Source organism: Aythya fuligula, chromosome 3 (assembly GCF_009819795.1).
Source record: "Aythya fuligula isolate bAytFul2 chromosome 3, bAytFul2.pri, whole genome shotgun sequence".
Classification (NCBI taxonomy): Eukaryota; Metazoa; Chordata; class Aves; order Anseriformes; family Anatidae; genus Aythya; species Aythya fuligula.
Window position 1 is genome coordinate 48,262,012 of NC_045561.1, and position 12,355 is coordinate 48,274,366.

Consider the following 12,355-nt stretch of genomic DNA (forward strand, 5'->3'; position numbering starts at 1 on the left):
ATTCAAAATGGAGGTTTGTTTTTTTTTTATAAAAAGAAACCATTGCTGAAACTGAATAAGCCAGCCAGAATGAGCAATGAAGAGTTTCAAAAAAATTCAGACCAACACATGTATTTGTAAAATTTTTTGAAACCCTATCATTGCCCATAAATTAAACACCTGGAAAAGAGCAAAACTGCTAGAAGAAATTTGACTTCCATTAATTGCCAGCAACACTGCAAATCAATGACCACGGCCAGGACCTCAGCCTAAGATCTAGCTCTTACACTATCAGAAAAGACTAGCCCAATTCTTTTCTTGTAATGAATGCCAGAGAGGTATCATGCAGACCAGGGCTCCTCTGGTTGTTGGGCTTTTTGGGTGATGACAAACTGGGCAGTGCAAGCTGTATTCTAACAATTCTGCCTCTGACCTTGAAAACTCTTGTTCTGTGCAGTCAGTCTAGTTCAGCCATGATCTAGGAAAAAAAAAAATCTTTGGATGCTTGTCAGCTGCTGCTCTGGCAAATACTGATGAAGTCAGTCATATGACCAGTACCTAGAAAATATCATGCAAAGAACAGCAACCATTCCAGGCTAAAGCTATACAGAATTGTACCTTTCAGTCAATACCTTTGAACCAATGATCTGTTTAAATTAGAACGAATACTCAAATTTACAGGATAAATTAGACCAGTTCTAAAATTTACATCAAATCATCCCAACACAGAAAAGTTATATTTTTCCTTGTCTTACAATGGATGAACCCATAGAAGGGTGAACCCATAGAATAATACCCTGCCGGCAGGAAGAACACGTTGCTATAAGCAAACCTGAGTAGTGAGGATCAATAAATACAAGGAGTTAATAAAATGCTAGTAGTCAGATAACTTGAATCTCAGGAGCCAGGGACTTAATTCAGCTTTAATCTTGTCCTTTGAAAGGTTCCTTTTTAAGCAAGCATTTAATGTCTATGCTGAGGCTTAAAAAAGTTGTCCTGGCTAGAGAGAGTCAACATAACTCAGCTAACTGGATGCTAGACATCCAGTCATTACTGAACAGATCATTGTAAACAACCAAGACATCTTTCCATCTTTCTCTTCTTCCCTTTTCAATGGTTTCTTGTTAAAGGCAAAATTCAGAAAAATCTTTCAGGCTGAAGTCCTCATATTTGGTTGGAAGTGTTGTCCCATTTTATATATAATCTCTCTATATATATTTGATTAGGCACAAAAGGAATTAAACATTCAACAAGTCCTCATCACTATCATCATGAAATGATGCTGTATTTGTAGAGTTCTGTGCCTGCTGTTGACCTGACTTGGCTTTTGTTTTCCTTTCCCTTCCCCCATTCAGCAAGTAAGCTTTGTCATCACTGCCAAAGCTCGGTGGCTTCTTTTGTGGGTGCTTGCTTTTGTCTAGTCCTCTTCCTGTCTGAATCTTTACATCTGGAATGGTTAACACTTCATCCTCACTGTCCAAATCATCCACACGGAGAGATGTAAAAGCTTCAGATGTAACGGACTTGGTAGTAACATGACCGTTCTCCTGCACTCCTTTTGCTGTTCTTTGATTTGGTGCTGCGATTTCCTCCATAAGCCACTCTGTTTCATTCTCATTAGCTTCTTCTTCTTCACTGTTTATCTGCAGGAAAAAAGATGTCCATATAGCACTCTAGACTCTTCTACATACATTGATCTCCCCAGTTCTCATACCCACTCCACACATCCTTGGGTTTAATTTAGACTGAGATAGTTATCAGCACACTCTTGCAGTATTACTATTGCTTTACTGTGTCTGAGGCATACTCTCTTCTGGCAGATTTGTTATTCGGCTATTTACAGACTGTTCATTTCCTCAGCTGTTCTAAAATGGTAAAGGTTCCCATCTTACAATATAAATGTAGACAGTTTTCCTGAAGCCACATGCATTTGTTTCCATTCACTGAAGGAACTGGAAATTAAAGGTTTTTATCTATTTATTAGAGTTTCACATTAAAATTTGACAAGAAACAAAACCTTTGGTTTTGCTACTGTGTTACCTTTGTGTATTTGTAGGAAACGCCTGATGTTCTTCTGCAGCAGTTTGTTATCTTGTTCACAACAGTCTCCCTAAAGAGAAGGAAGAACACTGCATTAGGAAGACTATATTCTCCTCAATAGCCCTTGCATTTCAGTGGATTTCTATCAAAGCATTTTACCAAGCAAGCTGCAAGCTGTCGTGTAGCAACATTTGACCCTAAACCATTCTAATTACTACAGCATCATGGACTGAATATTACATCTTCCCCCCTTTAGCACAGCTTCAAGGTGGATATAGACCAGAGGTGTTTTAGTCTCAAAAAAAAAAAAAGTGGTCTTAAAAAAAGGAAGAGGTCTTAAAGTTTTTTTTAGTCTTAAAAAAAAAAAAAAAAAAACCTTCCCCTTCACTGAGGAAGCTAAATTGTCCTACCAAAAGTTTTCAGAGCCTCCCAACCATTTCTTACCTTCTTTCTTTTTTGTAGAACAGCAAGATTATCAGGCATGCAGTGAGAACAACCAGAAGGACACTCAGCACAGCACCAACAGCCTGACTTCTCCTTGAAAGACCTTTATGTACTTGGGCTTCCTGATCAGATTGGCCCTCACGGCTTCCTGGAACACTGTTTGACCTAATAACAAATTGGGAAGAAAAGGAAGACTAAGATCTACTGACAAATTGCATCAAACTAGATTAGGAACAGATTTAAATTAAAAAATACTATACTAGCCTGTCAGAATTCATAAAGAATGGAATTTAGGGGATTTTATTCTAGTTACTGAAAAAACAAAGATAGGTACTATGCCTACATTCTGGTGTGCTTTTAAGCAGTACATAAAACTAAGATAACAGTCAAGACTAAAGTGTGCAATTACTAAAGTGTGTGATTAGACACCAGATCTTAGACAGCAGCAGCTATCCACTCACATAATTAAACCTGCACCTGAGCAAGCTGTAGAAGCTACAGCAATTATTTGCTGCATCTGACAGTGGCACTGCACAGACAAACTGCCTTAACAGATAATCCCCTGCTTACACCAGAATGAACAGTTCCCCCGTGCTTTTAAGCTAGCACCTACAAAATTACAGTCCTAGAATTATTTCATTCTTTGCAGCAAGGCTGCCTGAAGAGTCAAGAATGCAGGTAAGCACTGAGATGCATCATTTTGCTTTTAAACCACTGCCTGTCACCTCATTACTCCTTTCTGGACCTGTAAAATGAAGAGTTCAATTCTGTAGAATAAGGAGATCAATTCACTGCAGAAATACATCATTATTTCTATGACATATGATTTTTTACTCTAGCCTGAAGAAGTAGGCAGATAGTTTTTGCTCTGGCTTTCAATTTTTCTAGGCAATAAGGCACGGAAAACAAAAATCCAAATACTCATTACTCCTCTCAGTAATGTGAAACAGCATGTTCTCAGCTACAGTAAGTTTTACTTAATGGGAAGAACAGTAATAAATCCTACCATACCTCTCCATTATTTCCACTGCAAACAGGAAGCTTGTAGATCCAGATCAATTTGACTGCTAAATAAATGTTTGCCATACACCAAACATTACACACGTGGACACTAGTTCCATTTACTCATAAGTCTATTTTTTTTTTTTTTTTTTAAGCTTGTCCCCCACCTCCCCACCCTATTACTTTGTCAAGTAACAACAAATAAGCCTTTAGCTGAGAAGGGTTACTTTAAGAAAACAGTTAACTACTCACATTAGTGGACACACAGCAGATGTGTACCAGGTAAATAAATACTGACAATCTGCTGTTTCGTGAAGAAATTCAGGGATGCCTTCCTTTACATGTGAACTGCAGTGGAAGAAAATTGTTGAGGAGACAAACTTTGATTTATCTTTACCACATCTGGAGTCCGATGAAAATATGACATCCAAGTCATCATCTAAAACAAGAAGAACACCTTATTTTAGCACTTCCTTGAAAACAGCCAGGAGAACTATACCCTAAGAAGTTGTGTGTTTGCATCTGCACTCCCGCATGTATTTGTTCTGCAGTAAACGCTCACATTTTGCAGCACCTGCAGGTGAGCTTATACTTTCATATAGCTCATTCCACCCAGTTGCTGTGGAATAGTGAGCTAAACTCTTTACAGGGAAAAGCAGCTAGGTGGAACAGCACAAGCAGAGGAAAACAGGAAACCTAGTCTCATCTTATATTGTTTTTACTGAAATCTTTCAGCAAGCATCAAGCCCAAAATCTACTGCTAAGGCCACATTTACAACTGGCCTCACATAATAGGAAGAAGCAGCCTAAATTATAAGAATCAGAGAATAGTTGGAAGGAACCTTAAAAGAACACCTAGTTCCAACCCCCTGCAAAAGGTAGCAACACCTCCCACTAGAACAGGTTGCTCAAAGCAGCACCCAAACCAGCCTTGAACACTTCCAGGGATGGGGAATCCACAGCTTCTCCAGGCAACCTGCTCTAGTACCTCATCATCCTCATGGCAAAGAATTTCTTCCAAGTACCTAATGTAAATTTACCCTCTTTTAGTTTAAGACTAGGAAGAGAGACTCTGGACAACTTTACAGAAATGGTTTAACACAGATGTCATGGAAAAAGAACTATTTAATGAAACAATTCAAATGAAGATCAAGCAATTACAGCTAGCAAGCAAGTACTTACCCTCAACGTAATATTTAGCTTTTTTGGCAAATCCAATTCTCCGAAAACGACGCTCATTAGTTTTAACCTGACAGATGTTAGCTTCAGAGCACTCTGGGAAGCTTGAGTTTGTTATACCAGAAAGCTGAATTTCATATACATATTTATCTCCGTTTGTCCGTATGTCACCAGAAGCTGTGTACAACCTGAGGAGACAGAGGGCAGGTCTATACTAAGTCTAAACTCAGACTTAAGTAATTTCCAAGACTTAAGACTGGCAACAGCAGTACCTGTTACCTCAAGCAGATTCCAAATCAAGTTGGAGTGATAGATTCATCAGACAGAAGAGACACAGGGCAGAGGCTTCCTCCTTCAGTATTACAACCGAGTATTATATTCAGCATAAAGCCTTGTAAGAATGCACCAAAACCAAACTCTTCTAGTTATACTGTCCTCAATGGGAGCATGAGCACTTAAACTGAATACAGAAGTATGATTCAGCAGCTCTCACACTGCTAGCATACTGGCCATGAAATCCATATTGAGTGTTCTGTAGTTATGATAAATAGCCTGTCTTAGCTTTTGTGAGTTAAGCTTTTGCGAGTTAAGTAGTTGCCCTCCTGGCAAAAGCATCTACCCAAGTGCTATCCAACTACCACTTACAGTCATATCCCTCCTTGCCGCTGGCAAAACTAAAAATGCTTTGAGACTCTGAGTTATTTGTTCTAGCCACCTGCTTGAAGACTGAGCTTGATCAAATGTGACTTGACTAATCTCTCATTACACCAAGTTTCTCATTTCACATCCTGACCTCTTCTACTCTCTCATCCAGGAATGTTTGATTTTACCTGATAACATTATAAGCACAGAGAAACATGAATGCACAGCAGGTCTATTCAAAACGCATTTGCTCAGTTACACCAATCTTGTGCTCTTCAATGCACACTACTGAATTGTGCCTTGCAGGCAGAGTTTATTCTTCCCATAACACTACTACAGACAGGTTTCCTTCCATAACACTAGAATTGATGTTAAATGTAGTTATTTATAGGAGTTCCTGGAGCAGAATTATGTGCAATGTTAGTAGAGTGTAACTGCCTTTCCCTGCCTGTCCAGAGTTTGGTCATGCTTGAACATTCCTCCAGAGCTGTACTGCTTCGCTTCTAAGGTTACTAAAGCATGGGTTCTGGCTTGCATATGGATCTACTGAGCAGGAAGAAAGGTGTTTTGAAAAGAGTCAAAGAGTACTGTAGATGAAAATCAGGATCTCTGAGAATGATCCAGTGTCTACATATTATGGAAAAGAACAACAACTCATAATAAAGAACTCTACCATCAAAATGGTGTATGTGCAGACTTTAGATTAGTCTTGAATACCCCAAGACATGCTCAAAGCTTTAAACCCAGCTGTAGGCTGTAGTAGCAACCAGACCTTTAGTTCAGCCACTGGTACAAGGCTGTCAGCAAATTCCCACTTAACAGCTAGGAATTCTTAAGGCAAATTGGAACATTATACCAAGCTTTTTTCTTGCAGTAGAGGTCTACAGAACTATATTTTTATTTTATTTATTATTTTTGTTTTTGGTCTTCAACTTACTTGTAATAAACATCCCCTAGAGAAAAGTTTTTCCCTGTTGTAGGATTAATTACTGTTCCATTCACTACTTCCACCTCCTGTGGCTTCACAGCACAAGCTGCACGTGTGTCCCAAGCGATGTAGTAAATACAGTTTTCTTCATCAATCCTGCCAAACAACAGATAACTGATTATTCCAGGAAAGAGTAACAAGCACTTAATATCTTGAGTAAGAGAAGACACAGCAATTTGCTCATGTATGGGAATCTCCTGCTTAAGCAACATGCAGAGAGTAAGCTAGAATAATAAGCACTAAAAAAAACTACCTGAGTTCTATTGATCTTATCTGAATTAAGAGACTGCAGTCACCTGACTTCACTTAAACTCCCTGCTTCAAGAGTTCTAGAACTCACACAGTACATCACAGGGTTTTATTTAAATACTGTAGCTAACTAACATGCGAGTTTGCTCTTGGCAGCTTTACTGCTCTGCACTTTATCTGGCTGGGACAAGAAATATAAGCTAGTCAGATTTTGCTGCCTACTTCTTTGACTCAGGCACAGCCTCTTGTTCAGTTTCTTTATTCTACAGCCAATGTACAGTCAACCAAAACAAGACTGCAAAAAGCCATCAAGCTTTTTTAGTACTTGTGATCATGCACATATAACTCAGTCTAGACAGCATGTAGTTAGATAATCTGTACTGAAAGATTTAGTATGGTTAAGTAATGGAGTAAAAACATGTTTTATTATCTAAATTGCTTATCTACAGTAAGTGTTATCTACTAAATAGATCTGGAGCAAAGTTACTAAGAGCAGTTATACTACAACTGACAACATAACAGCATCCCAGCCTAATTCAGGAGTGGAATGCCTAGATTTTTGCCCAGGCAATTTAAGATACACAGAATACAGCTATTTATGAAAGTGAACAAGTACAGAAGCTTCAGGAGATCCATGTCTTACAAATACAGACCAAGATTACTCTAGGGACTGTCCAACAGAATAGAGGGTCACTGTCCTGAGTTATTAGAGGTCCAACAGAAATCATGAAGATCAGTCAGTAGTATGCTAATTTGTTACTCACCTCTGCAGCACAGGCACGCCAACTGTTTTTGCGCATTTCAGTACTATAACTGTTGTTACTTTCTTGTTTTTCCTGCATTCCTGCCCACTGGAATAACTAATATACACTATATTACCTAGAAGAGAAATAGCAATTCAAGGGTTTTGTAAGCAACTGACAAATTTCCTTTGTTCATTCTCCAGACTTCATTACTTTAGACTAACTTCTAGGTCCCTCCACCCCACAGACCATTTACCAGTTACAGTACTTGTGTGATTTGAGGCTTTCACAATGATCATTTAAAAGTCACTCCTCCAACACTTCTGCATTCACATAGTACCTTATGTTCAGGTTGCCAGCATGGGTATAATTAACATTTATATTTAATGTCCTTTTTGACATATTAAGAGCAAGTAAACAGCTTATAAGCAAACTCAGGCAGTTAACAGATGCAGTACTTCCTTTTTTTGTAGCTGGTTGGAAGACTTCATTTTCAGAAACTTAACAGCAATTTTAAAAAGATTCTTTATTTAAATTGAAATCTTTGAATAAAGTTGGGATTTTTACTCCTTTTCTCAGGAGAGAAGCCACTTAGTCATCTCTCACATGCTGCTCTAATTGGAAGCGTTAGCAGACAAAGGACAAGTTTTTCAAAACAGGATGAACCAAAAAATAATTCTCCCCTCCCACAGTCAGAGGTTGAAAGGTACCTCCGGAGGTCATCTTATCCAACTCCCTGTTTAACAGGGTCCCCTACAGTCACATCCTTGAGACCATGTCCAGACTGTTTTGAAAGGAGAGAGACTGCACAGACTCCATGCGACCTGTGCCAGTGCTCAGTCATCCTCACAGAAAGTGTTTCCTGATGTTCAGACAATTCACCTGTTACAGCTTTAATGACAGCACTGCTTATTTGCTTTCATGTTTTCTCATGGCCTAAACACCACTTTTAATTTTGTGTTGTTCTCTTTAAACAGAAAAAAAAAAATGAGGACACATTGGCAAAAGTATCTCAAGGTTGAATAGAATCCTTTAAGAGCCATTACAGCTAGGTTGTCCGATTTAGTTCTCTCAGCTCTTTAGGAACAAAAGTTAATTATACCTGTCACATTCAGCTTCTGTGTATGAACAAGCCCAAGAACTTCAACATCTCCATTGTTGCTTTTCCTACAAATACTGGCTCTTTCAGGGCAGCCTGTGGGTCCTTCATGCACCCTCTGACAGAGATTCAAATAGTACCTAAACAAAAAACACGGCAGGAAAAAAAACTTCTTTAGGCTCAACTGTTAAGATGAAATATAAGCTTTGTAAACTCTTTGCAAGGAGCTAGCCACATTGAAAGATCAAATACTCAAGCTAGCTGAAGGAACAAAACACATTAACACTTAGCAGGTTACTCTTAGTTATCATTTTAGAGTAAACGACTGTACAGAGAAACTGATTACCAGATCAGTTCACTAGTTAGTTTTGACTCAAGTCAAAAGTAGAAATTTGAACCAAGACAAGGAATACCCAAGTTTTCTCTCAGCTATAGAGCTTGTAGCGCTCTCAGTTTAAGGCTCTTCAAAGTTATACCAGTTCAGTTTTATAAGAATAAAAGAACTAGGAGCATTACAGTTTTGTTAGGGTTTTGTTAACCTACAGTTTACTGTAATTTTAGAATTAGATGCAAATTTTTGAATTAGATTCTCTTATCCTTGCCAGTTCAACTTCTTTGTTAACCAAGTGGGTCAGACTGAAAAGATTGATGACTTCCTGACATTTACATTTTTTTAGGTTGATACTGGCAAATTTTTTCTGCCCTGTCTTTATGGAGATAAAGCCCTTCTTGAACTTTAGACAACATGTGCTTGAGTTAATAGAGAACAAACGAAACATTAAGTTTTCTTTTTTATCAACATAACTAAGAATTAGAAAATGGCATTTAAGCTACAAAATTACTTTAAGATAATTTAAGCAGAAAGCCTTTAGAAAGCTTTTGTATTAGATTTATTCATTCTTTAAATAGATACCAATAAAGGGAAATGGTGATGACGAAGAACATAATTATTCATCCTGTTCAGATAAAATAGGTCCCTTTGTGCCTTTTTTTTTCCCCCCAAGGTCTACATACAGCATTAAGCATCTGCAGCTTTAAGATGCTGTCAGAAATTTAAACAACCCTGAACATGGACCTGAACAGAAGTACTATGCCATATTATAACTTCAGTTACACTGAGCAGCAGGCTGCTCCCTGTTCATTACTCACGAGTTTCCATTGTGGAAGAAGATCCATGAGCCCGTCAGAGAAGACAGCATTCTCAAGTCGTAAGTCTTGTGTTTCTCAACAAACTTGCACTCCATCTTCTTCGGAGGACAAACAGCCTGTGTCTTCCATTCAAACGTCACAGCACAGCCCAGCATCTCACTCATAAGGTATGGCCTCCCACTGCCAGCATTTTCATCACATACGAAAATAATGGTAGACTCCCTTCTTGCAGTTGCTATAAGAAGGGAGGTTGGAAGAAAATCATTTTGTAAGAGGCTTCCAGACATGTATGGATTTTAGTGTAGCAATTTAGAGGTATGAGAAATTTTAATCAGGTATTGTTTCAGAGAGAAGCAGCATAAATGCTTTACCTAGCAACCTCCTTCCCTAGGTTAACTTCCCATGCAATTTTTTCAGGAAGTTGTACAACTCCTCCCTCCAAGATGAGGGATGTCCATCAAGGCAGTCAGCACTTGAACATATGGTTTTGAATCACCATGATATCTAAAGGCATGAACTTGACTTTTAATTCACTTAAGTAAAATCAGGTTTGTTCTATAGATTCTTTATCTTGCTTACTCCCACCCCTTTCATTACATTACATCAGAGGTCTTCGGCCCAGCCCGATAATGACCAACTCACACTGTTAATTCAGAGCCTTATATATTAGATATAAAAAGTTCTTACCGTTAATACAATATCCCCACTTTCCATCTCCCTGGTAGTCTGCAGTTGTAGCACACCACGGCCTCTTTTTTTCTTCCATAATACATTCCTCATAACTCTTCCCTTTGTACTTGAAGGGGAACACACAGAGCTCTCCCTTTTCAGTCACTGAAAAAGAAAGGTATGCTCTCTGAACAACATACAGTGAAAAAGCAGGCATATCCAGATCCAGGACCATATCCAAAGCCTGCACATCAACACCATTCAAGAAGAGTCACGTGCAGAGGCAGACAACAGATACTGAAACACCGAGTCAAAATCCAATTAGAAAACTCAGATGTAGCATACAATTAGCTATGGTCACCTCTACAGAAAAATTGCGCTCTCTTCCAAAAGAGAAGCATTGATGTTGCAGGTGAGTATGGTGCACATGACTGAAAACCATGTTTCTGCTATGGCATGCAAAATACATGTTCCTTCCCTCCCTTAGCAACAAAGCTGAGATTTAAGGGTAAGAAAGCCAACAACTCTTTATGTAAATAGGCTCTGCTGCAGTCTCACCTGGAGGGCACCGATCACCCCCTGTATACTGCAAGATGACTGTTTCATCCTGGCGGCTATAGTCCATTTTCATTTCTTTTAGGCTTCCAAAGGATGACACACCACTTTCAGATGTCAGACACACTGCTCCATCTTTGCATTTTCCCTGGTACACATCTGCTGCCTTACTGCATACACTAACATGGTAACTTTGGGATCCAGAAAGTACCTGTGTGGACACCCAGAAACAAGGCTTTAAAGGCTGGACTAGATGATTAGGTCTTTTCTAACATAAAAGATTCCATGATTCTAAGGCTGCCTCTTGAAGCCTGCAAGTCAATACTTATAGAGAACAATAGGAGTGCTTTATAAACTGCGTCTCATGCAGTCCTTGCATAATGCAGATAACTAATCTTGCAAGTTTGGCCTTCATTTATGCAGCAAAGCTGCAGGTAAGTACATCCATGGGGCCAAGGACACTGCACGTTCAGCAGACATGTCTTCGTGTTCAAGGCCAAATCAAGATTCCCTTCAGTGAAAAGTTCTCCTTCCTTCCCAACAGTAGATTCATGAACTTCCCCCTCAAAAGCATTGAAAGGCAATGCTCTAATGTTACTCCCTCTGTCAAAAAGGCAAACCACCGACACTGACCACAGCTGCAGCATGCACTTCAGTCTCTTCTCACATTCCAGGAAGTTTAGAAGAGCCTTCTGAGAAGACTTTACCTCAAATGATCTTCCAGAAAGGCTTGTCAGGTTAAAAGTATAGTGTAATTGTTCGTCAGTCACAGAGCAGCCCAAAGTTTTCACTTGATCAGGGCACACAACTGGAGTTTCCCACTCAAACACAAAACTGCAGTCAAGTTTCCGTATCATCTTTGGCCTGCCCTGTTACCAAAAACCACAAAAAAAGAAGAAGATTAGGTTTAATTGTGGAAAATTTGTTGTTTTCTGCATTAATCTCTTCCCTCCAGCAGTTCACCTCAATTATTACTGACTAGGTTTTACAGACCGTAGGACAAACTCCATACCTTAATATTGCAACTAGTACCAAAAAACCCGTAGGTGAAGAACTTTCTACCTACCTACAGAAAACAAATAGTAATTGAAGCAGGCAAGTTTTCTTATTATAATTAAGATCAAGATTTTGATGTTCACCTTGGTTGCAAGCAGGAAAAGAAATGTGAAGCTTTTGTTTCTCCACATCAGAAAACATTACAAAAATTAACAAAGTTGAGGTATGGACAGAATGCTGGTTCCTTTGTCATCCTATTTTAAATCAAAGTAGTAGTATGGCTTGTGTAGTACTCAGAGCCACCTAGGATTTCAGTTCATCTCCCATCTTGACGGAAAATTGATGGGATGGAAAACAGTTCCACTAAATACCTTTAACAAGATCTGGTGTGTCACATATACCCAAGTGCTTCTTTGCTGTTTTTGTTAAGTATTCAAAAAAAGTCATGGAATGTTAAATTTATAGCATCATGCAGCTTCAATTGTTCGGGTGTCAATGAAAAATCAAAACTTGCATTCAGATGCTATGTTTAAGTTGTAACCACTTCTCTAATCATATACATCACAGGTGAAGTATTTCATAATAGCTTTACAAAAAGTTACACTGATTCTTGTTTTAGCT

General features: G+C 38.7%; 1 protein-coding gene across 1 annotated transcript in view; it reads right to left on the reverse strand.

Moving 5' to 3' along the window:
* Positions 1-18: 18 nt before the first annotated feature.
* The window catches only part of IGF2R (insulin like growth factor 2 receptor), a 53,327-nt gene continuing 40,990 nt past the window's right edge, over positions 19-12,355 (reverse strand). The window contains exons 37-48 of the mRNA XM_032185180.1: positions 11,446-11,607; positions 10,742-10,949; positions 10,202-10,348; positions 9,515-9,749; positions 8,369-8,505; positions 7,288-7,402; positions 6,224-6,370; positions 4,648-4,832; positions 3,718-3,904; positions 2,464-2,628; positions 2,020-2,089; positions 19-1,622 (exon numbers count right to left, since the gene is read on the reverse strand). Coding sequence (XP_032041071.1) covers positions 1,218-1,622; positions 2,020-2,089; positions 2,464-2,628; positions 3,718-3,904; positions 4,648-4,832; positions 6,224-6,370; positions 7,288-7,402; positions 8,369-8,505; positions 9,515-9,749; positions 10,202-10,348; positions 10,742-10,949; positions 11,446-11,607 — 2,163 coding nt within the window. The 3' untranslated portion in view covers positions 19-1,217. The remainder of the gene's footprint in view (positions 1,623-2,019; positions 2,090-2,463; positions 2,629-3,717; positions 3,905-4,647; positions 4,833-6,223; positions 6,371-7,287; positions 7,403-8,368; positions 8,506-9,514; positions 9,750-10,201; positions 10,349-10,741; positions 10,950-11,445; positions 11,608-12,355) is intronic.